General features: G+C 39.4%; 1 protein-coding gene across 5 annotated transcripts in view; it reads right to left on the bottom strand.

The window, feature by feature from the left end:
* Trpgamma (Transient receptor potential cation channel gamma) overlaps positions 1–25629 on the bottom strand; it is a 242877-nt gene that overhangs the window by 124923 nt on the left and 92325 nt on the right. For all 5 annotated transcript variants that reach the window (XM_072301540.1, XM_072301541.1, XM_019050824.2 and 2 more), the window contains one exon: positions 22961–23003. In XM_072301540.1, the coding sequence (XP_072157641.1) occupies positions 22961–23003 (43 nt within the window). The remainder of the gene's footprint in view (positions 1–22960; positions 23004–25629) is intronic.

The following is a 25629-nucleotide window of genomic DNA, read 5'->3' as shown; positions in this document are numbered from 1 at the left end:
ACATGTCCGTATTCTCCTCATGTCCAGTGGCGAGGCGTGCGAATGATCGATTATAATTATCGATATTTCCCCATTTGGAGCTATGGTTTAGAATCGATTATTAAGGTGTTCGCTGCGAACACCCTGTGAATCGATATTTTCCATAGGTTTAAATGGCATAACAATCGATATATCACAAAGCACGCCACGCAACTCCTCCGGCAACTCAGCTCGCAACTTTCACGGGAAGCTCCGTCTGAGAATCACCCTAAATTATAATCGCACACTTTCTACCGGTCCGTTCCAGTGGCGTGGCGTGATTTGCGATACATCGATTGTTATGCCAATTAAACCTATGGAAAAGGATCGATTGACAGGGTGTTCGCAGCGAACACCTTAATAATCGATTATTTACCATAGGCTTAAATGGCATAACAATCGATACATCGCAATCCACGCCACGCTACTGGTCCGTTCACATTAACTCGGGAGCAGTCGTCCCGAATGAAAACCGAGTGCGGCCCCTCGTTCATATTTATTTTGGAAAAACTCCAATTTATAGAATAAACACTTTAATTATTCTGTTAGGGCGGAAGCCACCGGGACGAACTTTCGACCGAGACTTTCATTAAACGACCCGGCAGCCGGTCCGGGCCAACTCCAGACGAGTTCATATCGTCGCCTTACTGATAGAAAGACGAAACTACATTCAACGATGAACCCTGCCGTCCGTACAATACAAGGCTTTTCAGGGCTCACCAGAAGTGCAGTCACGCTATTTTGTCAGCCGGGCGACGATGTGTCAACAGCAAGCTTCCATCTAAATCATGGCGGAATTTCACGCTGCATGCAAATCACGGCGAGCTTGCGCATCCAGACCAGACGTCCTCTGACCATGGGTGGAATAATCGCCGTATGGGATTAGACAAAATTAGAAATTAGGATAAGACGCACGAAAACATAGCCCGATTATACGAATACAATAGAGAGAAATGCAATACAGTAGGTAATCCTGTTGTATTAGAAATTAAGAAAATCAGGATTCAGGGATCGAAAAAGTCGGTATTCAGGAGTTAGGGGAAGCGCAGAACCATTGGGGTAGCAGGACTCATGTGGAAATCGAGATACACCCTTACGTCAATGGAGCGTCGGATTATGCATCGTGAGTTTGTCCACTCCTGTTCAGTAACTGGACTATATTTTTCAGGAACTGCTATTCCTGACTCTTTTGGAAACACAGTATGTGTCATATGTTCTCCTATGCAGATAGGTGCTTTTATGGATGAGCCAGAAATAGTAGCTCCTGGCTGAAATATGTAGGTAGTCCAATATGATGTCTCATTTTTAGTGATTATTCATTCGGAGTAAGCTGTCTCTAGAAATTTTTGTACGCAAATTAATCGCATAAAAGTCCAAGTTCGGTATTCATACTCCGATGAGTTTTCTCTATTGGGTGCCTTATTTTGAGGTGAACATATGAAGGGAAAGGGGACAAAGCAGCGTAGCGCCGTGCCGCACAGTGGAGCGAGAGAATGAACATGATTTGGAAAGCTTTTATCCCCCTTACAAAAATCGAAAAATATTAGATGTGATACCATTTCTTATCCTGTAAAATTTCTTTTGAGAAACAGCCCTTGATGTTTGATGAAATAAACATTAAATTCATCAGTTTTAATAAAAAATATCTTGTCCACCTTCTCCCAACGATTTGCTCCACCGTGCGCCAGCCGTCATCGAGAATGGGGTACGCGGATCCTGTCGAGTCAGCATGTGTTGGCGCGTAACTACGTAACAAGGTGGGCAACTTGACACAGAAAGATGAATCGATTTCCGCGGGAGGAAACAAAATTAACAATACTCCTCATCAACAACACTGTTGCTGCGCCTTTGTTTCATTCGATTTTGTCATTAATTATTCTTATTTAATTCAAACGGCGTTTTGTCGAGTTGTGCAACTTAAATCACCGCCGGGGGAACTCACTGCAGTGCTCTTTTGCAAAATTTGGCGTCGCGCTGAGTGACAAGTTCCTCGGCGTTGGGAAATGGTCCGTAAAATGGTCTGTTTTGAGTTGGATTGTATGTAAATTTTCGGATTTCATCATCAATCTTGTGACGCCGATTTTGTCACGACCCGGCGAATAGAAACAAAACCCGGTGACGGATTTCAGTCTCGGTTGCGATATTTCAGAATCGGAATAAAGGTGCTCTCCGGTAATTGGGTCAGTGGTTTGGGTCACAGGGAGGACCACTGGACAAAGATAGAAGCATATAAAAATGTCACATATTTTTCTTCAAAATCTCGAGAGTAATAAAAATAATAAAATAAAAAGAGTAGATGACGTTTCTTATATTTTTCAAAATAATATACCTCCTTTCACATTGGGAGAAATATGAAGATCACACGGAGTTGGAACTCAAATCGCTGCATGAGTAGTTTCAAATGATGGGTTTATGACAAGGCCGACAGTCATTAGAAATAAAATGTTTCAGAAACTATTGAGTAATTTTTCGAAGAAACGAGAAATCGAGCCAAATGCCAAATTCCTAGGCCTTTTATTCAAATATATGGCCTTTTGAGAGACTTAACGACATGGTCAAATGAATCATTTACCACTTCAAATCATACCATGACTTCCTCCAAAGTGATCTCATTCAATCGGCGATGAGTTATATTGTTTGCTTAAACAACGCAACTGACAAATTAGGGGGAAATTGGGATAGAGAATGACGTTATGAACGTGTAATTCTAATGGTAATAAGGTCGTCTAAACTGGAGATGAACTCTTAGGTCTTTAATAGACTTTAGCATTTTTTGCTACTCTGCAAAATTTGATCGTGAAAATACGAGTTGATAACCAGTGCAATTGAGTCATTTCTTCGCACGTAAATGAAATGTGGGTTTCCGATAGATGTGGCAACACTCGTTACAACTCGCGCTAGCTTTCGACAGTCGCAAACCCGTGTGCTGGCGTGCTATCCATCATGCGGCGCTCTGCGTCCCAATTTTCCGGCCAAAGGTCAAGTCCTGTAACATGAGGCAGCGGGGGCACCCTAATCAAAAATCAATGGTTTAATTCCCTGATTTTCTTTCTCTTTCACCCGAACCCATGTCAAGAGACTCGGTGTGAAAATTATGATCCTCTCGTATGATGCTTGGATGTGGTGATCGGTGGAATGTCGACCGAGTTTTTCAGAGATGTACCGAGTTGCATTTAAAAGAAGATGGAGAGGAAGGAGAAGTTTACAGTAGTTTTGCATGCGAACAGTTGTTCACGTAAGTTTCAGTATTTACTTCGTTAAGACAAATCTCAAATTTGAAATAACAGTCATTCAGTCGTGAATTGAGAGGGAATTTGTCCGTAATGGTTGCAAAAGATGACCTACCTCAAGAACAAGGTCCGCGTCAGCGGCGTGGCGTGAATTGCGATGCATCGATTGTTATGCCATTTAAACTTATGGAAAAGGATCGATGTACTCGGTGTTCGCAGTGAACGCCTTCATAATTGATTCTTTATAATAGGCCTAAATGGCATACAAATTGATACCTCGCAATTCACTCCATGCCACTGGTCCGCGACAAACGTGAAACGCGACGGACAATTTAGGAGCATTTTCGATAAGCTTCTAAAACAAATTAAAAGTTCTGTGGGAGAAAGTCCGGTCACACAAATTTTGTGATTGCATCTGAAGCGCAGTAAAAATGCAGTAGAAGGAAATAAAAATTATGAAAAACAGTTTCCAAATTAAAATAAATCAAGGAAAAGAAATAAGCTCTCTACTCCCTAAAGCCTGATTTTTGATCTTCGTTGCCTTTAGTCTGCCTATGATAATGTTTCATTCCCATTATTCACTTTACTTGCTTATTAATAGAGAACATGAACTCACATGCCAGGAATGCGACGATTTGAACGCCTGGGAATTGAATTTGCCTAATCCCTGGAAAGAAGGCGAACTCAAATATGTAGGAAGCATGATTGGAATTGCTATATCAAATGCGAACTTTTTTTTCATGGACAAGTTTTGGTTTTATGTCCCTGCATTGTGCAATTAATTTTTTGTTTGTTTTTGTTCGTTTTTTTCTTCCAATGATCCTCTACGCTTATGAGTGGGACTATCTTTTGTTTCAATTTGTTTCTGCTAATGGTATTAAAACCAAACTGTGTCTAGACTTTTCGCCCTAATTTTTCTGATGTATCGAACGACAGTTTGACTGACATTCCACAGATGCGGATCCAACAATTAGCAACATCGAGTTTCCTCCCTTTAAACCTATGTTAAATAATCGATTCTTGTCGGAGCATCTGGCCCCTACAAGGATCGATAAATTTCCATAGATTTAAATGGAGAAAAAGCAATGTTGCCAATTTGCAGGATCCACTAATGACATCGCACCGCGGCAGCAATCTCTATCTTTTCATTGAGTCCATGCCGCGCGTCTCCCCTGTATATTTGTGACGAGGGGAACAATGAAATAACGTCGTAACAAAGTAACGAGTACCCGCTGTTTACGGGACGCAAACCGTTTTCCGAACTGTCTGGGTGTCTCTGTCGAGTAAGCCGACTCGAATAATTGGATCATTACTCTATCGTAAACTCCTGCAAGCGTCTAAAATTGGTGGAAGATACGTCGAGTCTTCAGCAACTTTGTCGGTGCTCCATCAAAACTAAATTCTCACCGGACGTGACTCGAAACGAAAGTTGTTCGGCCGCTTTTTTGGCCCCACTTTGAGTTCTGAAACCTACACATTCGGCTCCGGACCATGTGTCCGATCACTCCTTTGAGCCTCCCTCAGCCTCAAAAGCGACTTTTAAATTCTTTGACACAGGACGTGAGTACACAGGTTTTCGCTCTTCAAAATAAAAAGGCGGGAAAAACTCAACGAGAGAGGTAAAGAACTTTCTGAAAAAATCAGGGTATGTGAGTTGAACTTGAGATCACGATCTGTTTGTTCTGACTTTTTGACACAGTGCCAAGGGGACCGAGACCCTTTGCCACCTTCACTAGTTTCAACAACTTACATGGTACATGCAAAGCACACGGAAATGTGAAATAAAAAGCATATATAGTTACAGAAGTACATTTGACGTAAGGATATATTTATTTATTTATTTTTTTTCCAGAATGCAACGCAACATGATTAAACGAGTGATGTGAACACTTAGTTTTCTCACAATAAAAGACTGAGACTTCTAAAATTCCTGGTCTTTTAGATAATTTGCTTTACCTGATATTACTCTGTTTCTTAATATCTTCGTTAACGTAATCTATGTAGGCACGTACAAGACATAAAGTTCTTGTACTAGTAATGCTATTTTCAAATAAAACTTATTTTTTAAAAAGAAATAAAGAAAGTATTGGAATTTGAGCTAACCTCATGATTCATTGAGGATTCTATAGGAAAGTGTTCATTGCAAAGATAAACTTTTTTTTTTTTTTTTTTTTTTTTTTTTTTTTTAAGTTTATTATCAACAATCTACAGAAAGTATTCAGAGAGAAAATTAGGCAACGTTAGGCTGAACCGGTCAAATTCGTTCAATTTGGGAGTTTCTCAAAAACTATTGGTCCTCCGTGCTCGAGCAGAAGTTGCGTCTATTGCATGAACGAGGTCCCAGTTTTTTGCTCATGCCCTTCCCGGTATTCCTTTATCGAAAGTGGTGCAGTTCTTCAGTGTTTTTGTGCTAAGTTTCTTCAACTTTGAAAGTTTGATTTGGATTGCCCTGTTGTGACTCTCCGACACTTTGAAGTCAAATAATTCATGCGATTAAGTGTAGCCTAACCTTTACAAAATGTACTAAAATCAAAAATTTTCACAAGCATCCCCTTGGGCGTTTCCATAGTTACCGTCAATCCATGTTGCCATTGCACGTCATTTTCTTACAATAAAACGCGAAAGATTCCTTATAAAAATGGCACAGACTAACGCTTCGTCGGAGAAAATTAATTACAATTGGAAATATGAACCGGTAACCAAAACTCATCTGACATCGTCCGAAAGTCAGCGTTCTTTACATTCCGTGCCGCCTACTTCTGCCTATCCTTTGCTACCTCAAAACGAACAAGTGTCGAGTGCATCCTCCTCTTCTTCCCATCCAAAATCCCCATGTGCTCTTCCTCTTCTCAACCTTCCAGCTAGCCAAAATCAACCGTCCAGCCTTGATCTTTCCAAAAAACACGCAATTGTGATTCCTGCTCATAATGAACTTACAATGGTTGATTACCTAGATGAGTTATCAAAAATCATCCCACCGGCGGACATTAAATATGCTGGCGAGATTTCAAACAACCGCATGTGTTTCTACCTCTCATCTTCAGCTCTAGTTGATAAGATTGTCGAGACTAAAGAAATAATAACCAAAGTTGGGCCCCTGCTAATCAAAAGACTAGATAACACAACTTTCACTTGAAGTTGTGAGAAAAATGTCTCCCTTTTCCTTAAAAAAAAAAAAGAAAAAAGAGCTACATGTATCATTATTAAAATCAATGAAATCTATATCAGTGATATTTTACTATTTATTGCTTATTTCTATTCCCATCCAATTTTTACTCCATCAATGCGCTCCATAATCAAATAAATTTTCAAAGAGAGCACAACTGTTGCTGCAAATTCGACGACAATGCTCAGTTTCTCTCCTCAGCGAGCTTCCCTCGAAATCTCGGCACCATCATTCTGCCGTGTTAAGAAAGAACCCTGTATGATCATTCGAAAGTTGTAATATTTCCTCCAATCAAATGTTTACTGTGGAAGAAAGTTGAGCATGTTTTTTCTTGAAATTTGCAGATATTTTAGATTAAATTGCGAAGGAAATCGTCTGAAAAATTTGGGGAGAAAAAACATTCACAATTTTTCCAGTAAATTTGTTATTTGTTGGAGGCAATAGGGGCAACGCTTGAAGGCTCATACGACGTTTTTCCTCAGCAAAGCGGCATAGAGGTCCTGGGGTTAACAATAATGCAGAGCAAATAAATCAATTTAGATGCCACCAGAGAATAAAGACATCCGCATGTAGGGGTGTGAATTATGTATGTTTTTCTAACTAGTTGAACATTGAGTCAAATATTTACTCTCGAATTCTCGCTGACCCGTCGTCTCGCGCTACCGCGAACGCCCATCGTGGAGAGCCACTGCGTTTCCGCCTCCGTATGGTTTTGCCCCCCCCCCCCCCGCCCCCTTTCTACATCCCCCTCTTCATTTTTCTTTGCCCTTCAGTTTAGCAGTTCTATCTCTTATTTTGAGCTCGACTTCATATGTTTTTTTGTTACTTTATACGATATTTACAAATAACATCATGCAGTTGAAAAGTGACCCAACCGGAGATTTGCATGTTTCTGCTGAAAATTTCTTTCTGCAGAAAAGAGACTTGCTCGAGGGGGATTTTAAATCGTATCAAAACAGCGAGGCTGATTAATGAAATTGATAGAAAAATTGATAGACAAAAAAGACATATAGGGAGTATGGAGCGATCCTATTGGTTGAGAAGGGTGGATTTTATAGACTAAGGGGATAAACGGGACTAACTATAGGGTTTCTCAAGGGTTGGCATTAGTTAGTCTATTACCAACTTCCTTTGTCCATTGAAATAACTCGCTCCCATCGACAGGATCCCGCCATATTCCTTTTGCCTTCTTTGCCTACAGCTTTGTCTATCCATTTTAACAAGTAGCCCACAGATACTGCTAAAAGTGGTCGAAAATCATAAAAAAGGGTTGTGTTTTGTACACCTCAACGATCAGGTTTTGACTGAGAGGGGTTGCAAGTTTGAAAATTTTCTAATGAATTATTAGGCGGGAATTTAATTAGTTTGAGTCCTATCTGATTATCTCAGAACATTTAGCCGTTTTACCGAAAATATAGTCAAATTAAAGAGCTCTATAAAGCAAGAATTTTATCTGGTATGGCTTTTTTGATTACGAAGAGCATCATCCACAAGCAAATTCATACATCATTCATTTTTTGACCGAAATGTCTGCTTTTCAAAACGAGGTCGATACGAAAAGAACCTCTTTTGTTAGGGAAAAAAAGTTCATTTTTGGTTCCAAATGTATTTATAGGAATTAGTAGCTAGTTACCGACAAGTTGTCGGCGACAACTGATGGAATGGGCGCCTTGAGCATAAACATACTTTGTCTCTGCCGTGATGAAGCTTTCGACTATTACACAGTTTTTTTATTATTTTTCAATCGCGATGTACGTCGCTTAAGTTCCACCATCGATACTTAAGTTACTAATTACTTGGACCGTATATTTTTCAATTAGGGGCTACCAGTTCTGGCTCATTTATAAAAGTACCAATTGGCACTGGGAAACTACCGGAACATAAATCGTTTCTAAAGTGAGCCGGAAATAGCAGTTCCTCATTGTGAAATATAGTCCACTTGGCACGCGGCACCGACTTGAGCCCTCAGAAACCGCAGGCGAGCAGACGTCTTTTTTAAAATTTCAAATATGATCTAGATAAAAGGAAACGATGGAAAATAATAACCATGGAGAGGAAAACAGGGGTTTTATTTATTTTATGGTTTCACTTGAGTTGAGTTTGAGTAAGGATTATTATGTAAATATGCCCCTGGCAAGTCATCCACTACGCGGGATGAAAGACGTACGATCTCGCAATCCTTTTGAGGATAATTATTTGAATGCATAATTCATGGAAGTTGAAGGCGCCCGGAACATCCAGTCGTCATCACCGATTTCCCTAAATTATTTCCACCATTAGTTGTTGCAGGATTAGACACTCACCAACGCCTTAGAGTAGTGCCGTGCTAAGGAAAAAACGCCGTATGAGCCTTCAGGCGTTGCCAAATTTCCTTTGAAAAAACACGAATTTCCTGGTAAACTTATGGATATTTTTCTTCCAATTTTATCGATAATTTTTCTAGCAATTTCCCCTAAAATTCCTGAAAATTTCAAGGACAAATATTCATAACGTTCCGCAAAAATAAACATTTTATCGAAGGAAATTTGGTAACTCTGGAATTTTCAGACGGCGTTCTTCCTTAGCACTGCAGAGTAGCACTGCTTGTTTGCTCTAATTCCTCTAGGTTCTCTTCATCGGTGTCCAGTGGCGTGGCGTGCTTTGCGAGTTATCGATTGCTCTGTCATTTAAACCTACGGAAAAGGATCGATGAATAAGGGTTCGCGACGAACACCTTAATAATCGATTCTTTACCACAGCTTAAAATGGTGAGATATCGATAATCTATAATTTAAGCCTCGCCACCGTTGGTAACCACATTTAAAAACTATTGAAAAAATATAATACCCTCAACGAAAAAGTAATTTTGTTCAACACTGTGAAGATATCAGCCTCAAAATAAGGAGAAATTAGAATTAAAACAAAGTGACGTGATAATTTTGCGTGGAGGTATATGTGTATAATTTGCATTTTAATGGAGATCCAAAGAGTACGTTTTTCTCCGGAATTGTCTTTCTCATTGAAAAAATTTCTCGCACGAAGCCAGTCAGTCCTCTCAGTAGACAAGCATTCCAGTTGTCTTGAATAGAATTCCATGGCTGGGTTTGTACTCGAAGAGTTTCAACATATCAAAATAGAAGAGCGCGCTCATAATGAGTTCTATGATGGTTGAGGGTAAATTGATTTTGAAACTCAATAAAAAATTTATAGATCTTGATTGCGAGGATAAGTACTTTTGGAAAAGCTAAGAAAGCACTTTAGCTGCCACGTTCGCCATCTTTGATTTTAGAATTTCAAAATTTAGCCAAATATTTGAGTCTCCCGTCAAAAAATACCCCATGATTCATGACAGATGCGTGCAAAAAGAATGAAATTTCTAGAACAGTTTTTACTGCAGGTACGCCTCTTTCGTTGGTCATATTAATAATGATGATTCTTTCGCTTTAAGTCGATTGAGGATTAAATATTTGTCGCGAGTAATAATGAGCATTGAACACGCGAAGTAACTTGAAATACAGCAGTTAACCAGTTGAAAAACCTTATTTGATAGGGTAATTTACTTGAAGTAGGTTCGAACCTAAGAATACAACTATTTCAACTTCGGTGTGTTGCTCAGTATCACGCGCAATTGAAGGCGTTTTATAATTGTCCAATCGCGACTTACGGGGAATAGAATTTCAATGTGTTGGCTTTGAGTGCTGTTCACGCAGCATACGTCGAACGCAAAATGATGAGTAATTTTCATTTATTATGTTACGAGGGGCCTAGAATGACATTTCGGGTCAAAATAAAGTATTCATTTTTTAATGTTGGAATTGGTTGAAAATGGAAGTGTTGGCTTCTGAAAAGTTCCGGGTTTTTTTCAATCCTTTGTTGTTTTTTTGCAGCATTTCCCCTAAACTAAGTTGTTATTATATTATATTCATTTTTATTCTGAACAAATTTTGAAAGTCTGAATTTTGTATGCCAAGAGGTTCTTTTTGTCATTTCTAGGACAGTCCCCGTTAAGAAATACCCCCTGATACCGAGTTTCACAAAAATCGATTTGGAGGACACGGCGCATAAGTAAAGTTTTTGAAAGAATTGAAATAGTCATGAACTCAACTAAAACTAGATTAAAAGTATATTCTGTGAAACATTCAAAACTAAAATTTAACTTTAAAGTATCAACAAGTGAATTTAAACTTCATTTCTACTATAAGGCTCCATGCAATTTTGAAATTTTTAAACACGTATTTCTTGAAACAGCAAAAACTGCACTTATGCGCCTTGTCCTTCAAGCCCCTGAATTCAAAATCGCGGATTTCGAATTATGTTCCTTACCTATACTAAATGCAGGGAGACAAGGTTTTCGAGAGATGGATTTTTGGTAGGTTCGATCAGAAAGCCAGATTTGAGTTATCGATCGAGCAGAATCGAACAAATAACGTAACTGATATGGACAAAGTAAAACGTAATCTCTACTTAAAAGAGAGGAAAAAACTCACATTTTCTTGCCTTTTCACGCAGCTTAATTTCAAAAGGCCTCTGAACACGGTGCTCGTTCTTTGGATTTTCAATTCCTCTCTCACTTCGTGACGGCGAATTTCATTCGAGCGCGGGTCTGAACTTCTCTGCGAGGACCCAGGACTCTACCGAAGAGGTGAAAAACCTCAATTACACGGCTTGATTGCGGATCGTCCAAACACCTTGACAATTTAATCTAGGTCCAACGTCCAACGGTCTAACGTCCAAGTCCGCTAACTAAGAAAATTTCATCTTAACACTGTTGCCTATTCGACGATCAACTTCGAATTTTCCCTGATTATACCTGGGATCCATGCACAATATATTGCCTCCCTCAGAACTTTTCTAACTAAGTTTTTACCTGGAATTTTTTGAGAAAAAAAAACACGTGACGAGGTGTGAAGCTCATACTTTTTTAAATGCAAATTATTTAGCAGTATCTTGCGGGAAACTCCCTTTTGTACGATTTTTCAGCCTTCAACTTTCCTCGATGCCGCAAAATAACGGCCCTCCTCCATATCCTTTCAGTAGAGGGTAACCCTTTCATTTTAGGTAAGTTTTTGTTATTGGAATTACTTATTTATTTCCGCTGTGCTTATATCTATTCCTATAGAAAATGAATACAATTGATAGATACTAAATTTTAAATTTTTTAAATTTTGGTTTGTTTTCTTTCAAAAAATTAAAACACGATCGGAGTCTTACAGCAATACAATTTTAGATAATTCATGAAGCGAATTTTATTTGAAGTTCCGAACCTCTGTAGGAAAGACCGCCTCGGTTTGTTTCATCAATCACCAACACTAGTGAACACCGTTGCTACCTGATTCGACCAATCAGATCGGTCGGTTTTCGATGGGTCGAATCCGTTTTAGAGCCACCTCGCTAGGTGATACCAAAATCACGCATAAATGTTGCGATTCCTTAGTCACCGAATTTGAAGTTCCGAGCTCAAATAAAATGGTAGCTCGGAGGTTGGGGCGCGAAAGTAGTACCGAACCTCTAAGATCTTGTCTCCATGGGCCGTTTCACGGGATTTGTCCCTGGGAAAAATACCACTTACGAAGTTGGGAAAAATATTGAGTTAATCAGTATTTTTCTCTGTACCAAGTATGGTCCTTGTACTCCTAGGACCCATTGAGAGAGGAAGAAGAAGTGAAAACAAAGTAAGCGATATTTTGTTGATTACTCCATTGTTAATGTTAGTTTAGTTAAAATAATGTGTCTACACGGAGAAAAAAACTTCGTGCTTGGGACCCGAAGTTGAGGTCATATGGATCTCTGAAGTTTTCGCGGATCACGTATCTAAGAACTTGAGGTCGAGCTGCCGAAGTTCGGGTCAGACATCTGAAACACTTCTATATATACCGAAGGGTTCGGGTCACACATCTGAAGTACTCCGGTACATACCGAAGTGCCTCGATGTCTGACCCGAACTTCGGCAGCTGGACCTCAAGTTTTCGGATGCGTGATCCGGAAACTTCAGAGATCCATATGACTTCAACTTTGGGTCCCATGCAGGAAGTTTTTTTCTCCGTGTAATTGTCAATTGAGTGCAATTATTATTTCAATCCCGGTTAAATACTCGACTTTAACTAATTTATCTTCCTGCGCAAACTATTCGCAGGAAACGTGGAGCCATGTCTAAATAAAATTCCCTTTTTTTGTTTTTAATCATCGATATTTCGAAGCTCCACACTAGAAGAATCTTGAGGAAATAGAAAAGGTGTGAGAACTTGGCACGACTTTGCGGCCTCGCACGAGAGTCTCGTGGCATGGCTCGAGCGGAAATTGAGCTGCGGCTCTCGGCGCGGGAGGACCAGACTCCAGTCGGGCGTGTGAAACTGTTATTGGTAATCGGGCCAGACTCCGAGTCCTAGCGACAAGGCGTCCGACGAGGTGATTAGAAATTCGACCGCACAATCCGCAGCCAATCGAGGACGGGACGACGGACACAGCGTCTCCTCCAGGGTCATACTCCCGCGCGCTGAGGGAAAACGCCGCACGATGGATCGAATCAATATGGAGAGGTGAACAAAAGCTGGAAACTTTGGAAGCTTACACTGTTAAAAATAAATGATTTACTCTGAGTGAATAGCCGGCGTGAAAAAAAATCCAGCGCGAATATCGCGCCGCACTCTGAGTGAATAGATCAGAGCGTGAATATCACCAACGATCCATGCACTCGAGTAACTGGTAGTCAAAATAACAACTGAGTAAGCGTGAATTTCGCGCCGGGATTTTTCACAGAGTATATTAAGCAGCAAAAATATAAGACAAAAAAGTTTAAAGGTGGTTTTATTGGTTTTTTCGTGAAATTAATTTTCAGGAATATCTCTTGAAATTGAATTTGTGACGAAATAAACACTAAAATTTGAAATCTTAGTCAAAAATTTCATGTCCGACTTCTTCTATTAGATCGTTCTACTGCGCCGTATGAACCTCCAGGTGTTGCCCAATTTTCTTTGATATTATACGAGTTTATTAGGAAGCTTGTAAATCTTTTTCCTTAAATTTTTCAGCAAATTTTGTTGGCAATTGAAGGTACAATATCTGAAAAATGGAGGAAAAATATGCATAAATTTCGTCCAAGGTGAATTTTTTATCAGGGAAAATTCCTCAACATTTCGATCAATGGATTTGTTTCCTTTAAGCAAACTTTATTACATAAAAACTACTGTTATTTCAGTGTTTTTTTTTTTTTTTAAATGTGACTTCATGCATTTCTGTTATACTAGGTCCATATATTCCCTCAATTTAAGTCTGACTGACGTTGAGTTACGGCTCTCGCAGAAGTTTGAAGAAAAAGTCTGGGGAATTTCAATAGCGCTGCAGTGACTTCAGCTAGCCGTCCCGAGATAAAGCCCCAGAAGGACTTTTAAACCTATCAGCTTTCTCGCTAAATAGATTTTGATCAAAGAAAACTTCAGGCACCGATCAAACTTTTACAATGCAAATTTTAAACTCGCGCTTTTCTCTCATATCAGCCTGTGTTTCATTAGAAGGAAGTTTACTTCCGGAACTCCGAAGATTCCTCAGCGTCGTCACCGTTGACTTTTTCTTTGGTTATTCACCGTCAAGGAAGTTATAAAATTTTATTGAGATAACCGGATCAGTATTAACTTCAATTCTCTCGAAAAATTCAATAAAAACACATCAAGTAACGGACGTCATTACGAAAGGGAACCAAGTCTTTTTACAAATTCCGCTGCAGTCGCTGAAAATCTTTCAAAAAGACTTTTCACTTTGGAGCGATCCTCCTTCGAGTTAGTTTCGACAAATCGAAGGAAGAAAAAAGAAAAAACAACATACATTTTGCTCCTCTTCCGGCCCTTTTTCTACTCTCCTTTTCCTCCGTTTCAATTTTTTCATGGGTGATTTACGAAATGGCAGGGGTCACAGGAAAGGTCTCTTGTTCTCATGAATTAAAATTTTACCTCCTTCAGATAGTTTTAGTTGGGACTCTCCTAATGTGTTGCCTTCCATGATTTTTCTAAATTAGCATAATTATTATTAATCTCTATATTAATCTGTAAATTTCTTCATATTGTAAAATAGGTGATGGTGAAGTATCGTGAAAAAAATAAAAAAAAAAAAAAAAAAAAAAAAAAAAAAAAAAAAAAAAAAAAAAAAAAAAAATCCATCCGTAAATGTGATGGATCGTAAGCCCTGTATTGACGATCAAATTCCGAACCTATTCCGATCAAAGTAGACATGCTGATGACTGATGGTCACCATCTACCATCAAATTTTGACGGGCCGCACTATTTTGTTCAAAGTAAGATAAGAATGGAGTGCCACCATTCATCATTTCCTGTCACAGGAAACATTTCTGCCAAGGTTTCATTTTAAAATTAAGCAAATTAATGAGTTTAAGACTGATGACTCCCGACACTTAGATGCTACTTTGATCGGAATTGGTTCGGGAATTTGATCTTCTATCCAGGGCTATCAAAGAGCGAAAGTGTAGAAACGGTGTGAGCGAGTTAACGATGTTCTTCCTAATATTTTGTGTTGTTCATTAAAATACTGAAAAGAAACAAAATGAAACGAAGCAGAACAATGCGGAGCAGAGCAGTAAGTAAGAATGAAAAGGGACCGGATAAAGAAGACTAAAACGCATTTAGATTCCGAGCTTTCAAGAAAACTCGCGGGTTTTTTGCGGTTATTGATGGATGTTCCGCGGTTTCGCAAATTCATTCGGGTACTCAAGGAAATTGGATCTCTGAGCCTGCACGTCAAAAGTATCGTTTCTGTGGCTATTGAACCATTCTCGGGTTTTTAAGGTGCATTAAAGGCGGATACGCTCCTCTTTCTGGGTTTTGCATGCATGAAAACGCAATCGACTTCGAAAATGAACTGTATACGAATCTCTTGCAAAAGCACGGAACCAGCTCCACAGAAAGATGATTGGATTGTAAAAATTATTGAGGAAAAAACTATAGCTGGAATAATGCACGATGCGCGATTGTTCTCCGAATTTGTAGCACTGAGCGATCTTAAAATTTGTCCATGCTTCAATGCCTCATACATTACTTGGATTATGAATGTTTGACTATGGGAAACCAATGGAAAATTGAATCGGTGAGTAAGAAAACGCACCAACTCGGAAAAATGAAAATAATTGAGTCACACACAAAACTGCACTGAAGGTGAAGAAGTTAGTCAAAGAAAAAGGTTTTCGGTGCCGAAAGGCAAGTATACCAGGACACTTTAAAGGTCCAAGTTGGAGCAGATGCACTAACTCCAATGACTCTTATGAAAATTAACCATCTCAAATGATAATTGAGCATTTTCGAGTTACCGAGTTGGTGTGTTTTCGTTCTCACTGATTCAATTATCAATTGAGGCAAAATTTGCACTAACATCATTCCAAGTACTCGGGAAAATTGCATTTCTCGGTCTTCAAATACACGAGTATTTTATCCATCCGACACAGGACATAATGCCTAATTATACCATCAGCCGACGACGAATTTAAGAAGACTTATAGCCCGCATGCACGGAGCAAAAATTGATGCCGCATTCAAAGGTCGACCATTAAATACGTAACGTTAAAAATTGGTTTTATCTACTCATCTCAAAAAAATTACTTGACAATTCGTTTACTTCTTTCTCCCGAATTAGCTTTGCCTGATTAATTGAGACTGGAACATTGTTAATTTTACCTTTAGAATTTCGAAAAATCGGCTTCCCGCGTCCATTCTACTGATAAGTTCAGCATCCTTAAATGTTCCTCTATATCCCAGTCTTAGACGATCTGTCTTCCCACTGGAGCGTTATGTATTTTATGAACGACGTTTAATGTTTTTTCGTTTCTTCGTTACGGAATTTGATAGCGCGGAGAATGCATTTGCCGCGAGAGCTTACACCGCGTTCTTTATTGATAAAGCTGCAGCGACTTTTTTCAAAGTGTATACCCAAAGACATGACTCTCTGGAGGATATTTCCAGAAAAAGAGGCCATCACGCTGGACACCATTAATCATCGTAATCGTGACTCCAGTGCAATGCGAGTTATAAACTCCCGCAAGTGCTTCTCGACCAACGCAATGATCAATTTGGATCAAGACTGACAGAACAAAGTCGCTCTCTTACAACGTCGCCGAACGATGTTGGGAAATTCAAAGATAAAATTGGAAAAAATTGAGGAGACGCAATAAGTCAGTTGCGCTAGTCATGAAGTTGTGCTTGGGCGGTTTAAAATGAATCCAGGGTTCGATTAGGGATAATTCAAAATTAGAGATAGCGCCACAGTCACCACTGAGAATATCACTTTCCTCGACGATTACTGAAATAATATTGTTCAAATTACAAAAAGCAGATCCACATCATATAGATTATTTTGCTTGATTTTTTGAGCTAAAAATATTGGTAATTAGAATTACAGAGAAGTACAGAGAAAGTACGGCTGAAACTTTCGGCTCAGTGGCGGCGGCCGAGCGCGCAACCGAATCCCTCATGTTCCGTCTCTCCCTCTCCCATTGCCGCAATGGGAATTACTTTCCACCGTTGTTACGACTTTATTTTTGGGGATTTGAGAAGATTTTTTTACTGAGTGTTCCTCAAGTATGTTGCTATATCCCCTGGATCCTCAATCTTGAATAATTATCGCGGGTTTTCTTATTTTGGCAAATATATACGGCTATTCTGAGCAGCGCGACGTGGTGGCCAAATCGCGCGAAGTTCGAAGCCTGGATTCACCTTAAGCTCATAGATTACAGAAAAATAGTGAGATCTGCTAAACTAGGGATCAAAAGGTGAAAAGTAGTGTTGACCCCCAAGCTTACTCAAACCTCACCCAATCACAAGGCTTAGATTGCTAGTGCGGAGAGTGGACGGTCTATAATATACATGGTCTCTCCAGCCTGATTGATGTTCGTCGACCGGGCAAGACAGGATTAAGGAGAATTGAGTCATGCGATTGGTCGGTGCTCTGAGTTGTTCGTCTTATCGTGCCGATAAAAGATAGATTTTAGGAGGATGGATGAAGAATTGACAACTCACAAGGTGCTCTTAACTGCTCGTGCGCCCCTGCTGATTACGCCCTTTTTCGGCCCGATAAAATCGCTTAGGTGGCTCCAGGAGAGAGAAATGTTGTTTTTTCACGAGTTGGCAACCCATAATAATAGCTCTAGAACACTACAGCTGAGTAGAGAACAAGAGCGCCAGAGTGAAGCAGCGAAGTCGAGTCGCGGGCTTGGGTATGTTTCATCCGCTAAAGCTGATTGGACTGCAATTCGCAAAGCTCCGAAACTTTAAGCTCAGTTTCCGACAAGATCTTAGTAATGCGAGCATTCCCGCACCAAACTCTCTTAATTCTCCTTGTCATATCATGCGAGAAGAATCGCTGGATTCCTCGGTTATTGATTATTTGGCACTAGAATTAATTTGAATTATTGATTCTTGAAAAAGTCACCTATACACCAAGAAAGACTACAGGATTTTTCAGTGATTGAATATAGGGAGAAATTTGTGATAAACTAATAATATTGAAGTTATCAAGATAACCCCGGAGTTTTAAAATAAGGGAAAGTATGCTAAAAATTATTGTGTGGTTTGAATTAAAACACTATATTTTCAATGTTAATGTTTCAATTTTAAAAGTTAAAGTGATTTTAGACATTATGTAAGTATAGCAGCTCCTAATTATAAATGTACTAGCTGAAATGGTCGCAACCACTAATAAAAAATATTATTTTCATGTACTTTGAGAGTAGTAGTAGTAGTAGTAGTAGTAGTAGTAGTAGTAGTAGTAGTAGTAGTAGTAGTAGTAGTAGTAATAGTAGTAGTAGTAGTAGTAGTAGTAGTAGTAGTAGTAGTAGTAGTAGTAATAGTAGAAGTACATAAAATTAATTCGTCTCCAAATCAACAATTGGCTGAAAGGCACCAAGAGTGAATTAAGAGTTCAGTGCAGGAAAAATAAGTTTCTTCATCGGCGAAAATTTTGAAATTGTAAATTTCCCCTACTCTTATTTCAAATCACGAAATTAAATAATTCTTCATGAATCTGATCATATTTGCCTTAAACAGAACTTAACAGTTCATAGGGTGTTATTCAAAGTGAGTGTTTCTTTCCGATTAAAAAAAGCTATAAATATTTAATTTTCCACCTGCGACGGAAAGTGACGAAGCTCAGTAACTCGAATATATCCATCAATTTAAGATGAGGTGAATGTCTGTTGATTACTTAGTTTGTGCAATATCATCACAAAACTCGTGAAATTCCAAAGAATTAAGGTCGCATTTGAGTTTACGAGTTTAATATCTTTCGCAAATGTAAGTTTCATCTGCCTGTCAGCTTAGATTTAAATTAGTTTTGAGATTAACACACTTGATTCATGGTGAGGAGGGAAAGAACTCGTGACTGCTGGGTAATTAAACTGCACTTAGTGGCACTAAGCCCAGTGTTGACACTCCCGGAATAGAATATGGTTTTCACTAGCGGCGAAAATTGCAGGGTAAGATTTGCGACGTAAAGTAGGGGTTCCAGCATCAAGGTCTGAGCGACCGAACTTTCCGCGGGTTTTTTTTAATTAAAACAGCTGAAGATTGAAGAAAAACCATACTTGTTTGAACGTTGTTTGAATATTTTAATACTATGCAAATTCCTAGCCCATCTGAAAGTCACCTGAGGTGAATTGTGTATTCTAAGTTCCGAATATTCATAAAACGTACCATGAACTTCATTTTTTATTCTTGAAAAGATCAGAATTGAATCTGGTAGTAAATCAATGTAACTTAGAGGGATAAAGTTAAAGAAAAAGCTCACTGTCAGCCAATTTTAAAATACGCGTGATTGAAAAGAAAGGAGCACACTTTAATTTTTATAAAGATTGTCGTGAGCTGCATGAATTAAGGATAGCAACCTTCTATCTACGTTAAAAAATGTTGATTCATTTTTAACAAAAAGGGTTCACCATGCGCCATACGATACAGCTGAGACTAGTTCAGAAGCCAGACATTTTTCAAAGGAGCCTAAAGTCAACGTTTTTCTAGGATGGTCGACGCTTGCATAAAAATAGATCATCTTTTAATAAAAGACAGAGATTTTCGCAATTCCTGGTCTTTTAGGGAATTGGTATTATCTACGTCTCTGAATTTCTATGTAAATTTAATTAATGTTGTTAGATACAAGGCATATGGTTCGTGTGGTAGCTACGATATTTTTTTTCAAAAGAATTCTGTTTGATAAAGAAGAAAGGAGAGTAGACGCAAAATAATAGTATAACTTTTTTGAGGAATACCGCCTGAGCTTTGGAGGGCTTACTGTTATACTGCCATACTATGATTACTATTATATTATAAGTGCATGATACTCCTTGAATCTAGTATTGACCATTTTCGCGTGGACTTTTGAAGGTAATTAAATTTTACCGTGAAGATGTGGCCCCTTTCCTCAGAGCCGGACACATATTTTCCGCTTCAAGACAGGAAAAAGAACAGATGAGCAAAACACTTGATTTGCAAAGCGAAAAATGAAATTTCTGGCGTTTCATCACGGAGAGTTGCTCCCCAAGTATGTGGAGCGAAATACTGCCGAACGCTCGTTCATGTGCGGTTGATGCAACATCGGTAGAGACTACGTCCTCACGTATCATCTCAACTTTTCTTTCAGGACTGACTGCAAGTATCTTTGCAGCGTTAGAGTTTGCACCGATGATTTCATAATATTGCAAAGTTTTAATTCATGAGAAAAAAGTTGGATCAGGTTCTCTGATTAAGGGCTCATTCGTGAAAGTAACCATTCCACCACAACTACCAAACCGCAGTTGGTGACAACTTTTCTCACCGGAGAGTATCATTTTTAACCCTTAGAGTTACACATGTTTGCACTGTAGCAGTCGGACGGCAACATTCTGGATGGGTGTGAGTACGAAACGGGTTGTTGCATGGCCAAACTACTAATATAAATGTTGCTTCGAATTAATTCATGAGAAAACCAGCCTGGGAGAAGTCGTGTGCAAGTGTGTGACGTTTCCGGGATGGAAAAGGTCAAGCACTATATATGGACCGAGTTAAACAGAAAGGAACAAGCCACATCAGCTATTAATTGCCAAATTTAATTGGGCAATTTAATTTTTTACATGAAAACGGTTGTGCGGATTTTCGTGCAAATTTCAGTGAAAATTCTCCATGGTACGAAGCAAATTCCTTAAAATTTTCAAAGAAATCCGAACAAACGTTCTCTCGTAAAAAATGTAATTGCCCATAGTTAAACTTGGCAATAGCTGATGTGGCTTGGTTCGTTTCTGTTAAACTCGGTCCATATTATCACTATATTTTTGTTAGTATTAGTCGCGGCAGTGGAGCTTTTGCATGTGAGGGGAAATTGCGATTTCAATTTTGAATCCCATGTAAAATTTTGCGAGGAACACAATCGTGCCACTAGTTTTCTCTGAAACAAACTTCAAAACTGTAAAAAAGCTCTTAAAGTCGAGGCCGTATTGGAGTGGATATCTCACGGTATTATTAGAGTCCCCCTCTGTGTATCAAATCAAACTATCTCCATGCAAAAGATAGGAGCAAATGCATTAGCAAGGTTGCCGTGTATTCCATTTTTGAGCCCCCAAATAAAGTGCCAACTCTGCTAATTTATTTTCCTCCTCCCTTTTTGCATGGAGAATTTGACTCGATGTAGAAGTGGACTCACAGGATAGCGTGGGATATCGTCTCCATTATGACCTCAACTTCGGCAACTTTTTTTGAGCTTTGGGATTCGTTTCAGAGAAAACCAGTGGCACCATCCTGTTTCTTGCGAACTTTTACGTAAGTTAAAGTACCTAAATATCAAATGGAGATGTTGCATGTGTGAGGAATTTGCGATTAGACTGTTGATTCTTATGTAAAAGTTTGAGAGAAACACGATGGTGCCACTGGTTTTCTCTCAAATCAACTCCCAAGCTCAAAAAAAGCTCTCAAGTTGTGGCCAAAATGGAGGGGATATCCCACGCTATCCTGAGAGTCCACCTCTACATCAAGGCAAACTCTTTATGCAAAGATAGGGAGCAAGTACATTAGCAATGATGACGTGTTTTCAATTTAAGAGTCCCCAAATAAAGTGGCAGCCCTGTCAATGTATTTGCTCCCTATCTTTGCATGGAGAGTTTGTTTTGATGTAGAGGTGGACTCTCAGGATAGCGTGGGATATCCCCTCCATTTTGGCCTCAACTTGAGAGCTTTTTATGAGCTTGGGAGTTGATTTCAGAGAAAACCAGTGGCACCATCGTGTTTCTCGCGAACTTTTACTTCAGAATCAACAGCCAAATCGCAAGTTCCTCACACATGCAACATCTCCATTCCCCACACATGCAAGAGCTGCATTGTGCGTGCGTTATGGTGCTGTGCGGAGCTTTTGGATCATACTTCATGAAGAGGGAAGCAAAATACGTAATAAATATCGATATGCATCCTTTTGTCTCGTATGTGGCTCAGACCTTTGACGTCGATGGGAATACACCACACCTCATAGGTTACAACCACGAAATGGGCCGCAAAGGGGACCACAATGAGATGGTTGAGAGTTGCTGCAGCACAACCGCAAAGCCCGCTGAATTTTGAATTATTTACACCTGACTTCATCTCAGGCGCATCGCTCTTGCGCTATTCATTTCACTTTGCATTAATTTGTACTTACAGCTACTCATCATTTTGGCTGCCATTTGTGATGCATGTATAGCGCTCAATTTTACACTGTTCGAAATTCGCCGTTTACTCGGTTTTTAACGGTAGGTAAAAAAGGGATGGTGCATGAGACTACAGATCACAGCGAACGATTCAGAGAAGTGATGCCGTGCTAAGTGAAACAGCCGTATGAGCGTTCAAATGATGCCACATTTCCTCTGAAGAAATATTTATTTTCAAAGACGTTATGGATATTTTTTCCTCGGCATTTTCAGACTTTTTAACTCAAATTACGAACGAAAGCCTCTGAAAAATCGGAAGAGAAATATTCACAAGTTTGCCTGAAAATTCGTGATTAGTCGGAGGAAATTCGGCAACGCCTGGTTGCTCAAACGCCATTTTATCTCAGTACGGCGGAGTAGTTAAGTACACTATCCTCACAAGAACTTTGACCGCATCAGAAGATTGCACCTAAAAAGAAGAGGGAATCTAGAATCGAAGTTTTTAAAAATTGTGCGGAAACTCTCGAAGGTTTATTGGAAAGTCCTTCACCTGTTGTTCACTTTACATCCCAGAATATGATTTTGAACTCGGCTGATGTGAATGTAACCGCAAGTAGAGGTAAATTGGCATTGAGTTCTTCGACATAAATCCTGACAGAAAATGGCATAACCCATGAGATTTGCGATAAATATGCATACTTGTAAAAAAAAAATCACTATCTCCTCCGAAGATTAAATTCCATAGCTTCATCTTATGGAGCATTACGCCTGACGATACCCAACTTTCATGCATGATGTGATAAAATAATAAAATAAAACCTAAAAGCTTGCAACTGAACTCATTGGAAAATTGGCTTCCGGCACCGGAGCGCGCCAAAGGAGACTCCGGAGGCAAGTTGCTAAACCGGGACAAAGAGGGAACGAAGAGGAACTCACCATAGGGCGGCAAGTCCGTGTCATGACCCAGCCATTCCGAAAACTGAAACAGAAAATAGAATATATTTGAAAAGTTGTAGTAAATTATAAAATCCACGGTGAGGAGGAAGGTGTGCATGTTGTGGAGGGGGTGAGGGAGGTGTTATTGGCGAGCAGCACGCTAGGGGTCGCGACCTGTATAAGCCAATGCTCCGTAAGGGGGCTACGCCAAGCAGAAACAACTTAACTACACGAGGCCTCGGTTTAAATTACGCGGTTTTTGCTTAGCACAGCAGAGGGGGCTGGGGGCACTCGCGAGGGCGGGGAAGGGCGCTGGGGGGTTGCTTCGATGCGACTGGCCTATTCCATAGCCATACTCTAATCAACTGCTTCCAGCCCGTAAATAAATGGGGCAGAATCAACTTTCGTGTTACACAAACTTTCGTACTTATGTGCATGAAACATTGTAAAATCAATAATGTTGTGTGTAACCATCCCGACGGCGCACAGTGGATCGAGTCAATAGGAAAGCTCGGACAGAATTTGGAAACTTTAAACGCTTATAACTCCGTTTATACAAAACTTTGAGGTTCTAAATGTGGTTCCATCGGTTTCCCTCGTAAAATTTTCTTCTTAGAGCACCCCTTGAAATGTAAAATGTGACAAAATAAACATAAAAATTTGTAGTTTTAGTTTAAAATTTTGTGTCCGACCTCTCCAATTGACTCGATCCACTGTGCGGCGTATAAACGCTGAGGAAATTACCTACTGTATCCTCCCCTGCCCTCTTTCTTTGAGTGTTCGAGCATCGTTCGATGTATTTGCTCGTTGTGGATTCCTCGCTCTACGCTAACCGATCAGTTTTTGCGCCCTTCTAATTTTAAGATCTATCTCAGAGGCTGTGAATGAGGACAATATGTCCACAAATCGGGCTTTGTTAGCTGGAGAGTAAATGTTTGGAGGTTTGGAATTTGAACAATCACTTTGAATATTATATAGACATAATTGTATAAAGCAGGCGAAACTGCCAAAATGCGTACCTCGATTTAAAAAAACGCAGACTTACTGTCATAACTTATTTTTTTGAATATAAATACATTCAAAATTATTTCATGAAATTTCCCTGATTTCTCCTCTCCACGTGAGTAATATTACGTGAAAAATTTAAGAAAAAGTGTTGATTCATAATTGTTCTGTGATAAAATAACATGAGGGGACCAACGAGACTAACACGGTTTGTGGCCGCCAACGAGATTTCGACGGTGAAACTACCAAACCACGTATCTCGTTTGCGGTGTTTAAAAATCTACGCTCACATTTTATTTTTTTGAAGTAGACCAAATTAATATCATTCCTTGAAATTTTCGCAGAATTTTTCCCGTACGAAGAGGAAAAATCACAGAAATTTTCGAGACTGGACGATAAGTAGTTTTTCATTTAAAAAATAAAGTATGACAGGAAGTCTGCGACGTCGCAAACCGAGATACGTGGTTTGGTAGTTTCACCGTCGATTTGTGGTTTTGACTGTTAATGTACTCTTCGGTACAATGATGCAATGCTGAGGATTTTTTTGACTAATATTCCTCTCTCGCTGGAGGGTTGAAATTAAAGAAAATATTGAGTATTTTCAGTTAAACTCCTTAAAAAAATAAACATTTGTTGGTCTTTTTTATAAACTTCAATCAAAGTTCCCTCGGCCGCAATTTTTAGTTTTGCATAAATACATATAGTTGCTCCTTTGAAATAAGAGCGTATATGACTTCAGCAGGAAAGCGTATCTCGTTTTTGCGGTATTTCAAAATCCCCGTTTCTATTTAATTGCATTAAAAGAGGACAGACCAAGGCTCCTGCTTGACATTTTCACAAAATACTCTCAACACTCAGAGGAAAAAATCGAGAATTCCTCGAACGATTACGGTGTTTTTTCTTTTGAAAAGCGAAGTATAACGAAAGTCCACAACGCCATGAACTAAGATACGCGATCCTGCAGTTTCACTGTCGATTTGAAGATCGACCACTGTCCATATGACTCCTAGCTTTCCAATCATTCCTTCGAATCCATGGCTTCCTGGAAATAAAGATGCGCTCTTACGTCAGAGCAGCGAAGAAATACAGGCGGGGTGAGTATGCACTCACACAAAGAAACCATATGATAAGTAAACTTTGATTTTGTAATAAAGTGAAAAATCGGTTATCTCCGTTATTTGGGCTTGACAGGACCGGACATGGCCGGGATGGTGAAAAGAGCAGTTAGTGCATGCTGGGATGAACCTTGAAACATATAAAAGCATGTGCTAAGCATGGCTCATACAGAAATGTACTTACTGCTCTCTTCGCTATCACGTCAGCATGGCCGGGATAAGCGAATACCCTCGTTCATACGGGATCTGCGATAATACCCCACGATGATTGTAGAAGAGCTCAGACACTTCGAATAGACCGAAAAGCTTCCTGTGTTTGATATTGAACTTTCAATAACTTTATTTCCTCTTTATTACCTCCTCAATTCAAACGGTTTGTGGTATTTCGTCGTTTCTCAAACGAGGGAACGTTACTCCATTGCAAGGATACAAGATTCTAGTTCAAACAATACCGTTTTAGGTTATAACAATTACCGAAGATATGACTGAAGCGCAATTTTTGTGAAACCATGCGGGTTTCACATTCTCAAACCAATTTTTGTTGGTTCA

The sequence above is a fragment of the Bemisia tabaci genome, chromosome 6 (genome assembly GCF_918797505.1).
Source record: "Bemisia tabaci chromosome 6, PGI_BMITA_v3".
In the NCBI taxonomy this organism is placed as follows: Eukaryota; Metazoa; Arthropoda; class Insecta; order Hemiptera; family Aleyrodidae; genus Bemisia; species Bemisia tabaci.
The sequence above is the reverse complement of the archived record's forward strand: the minus strand, read 5'-3'. Positions and strand labels throughout refer to the sequence as shown.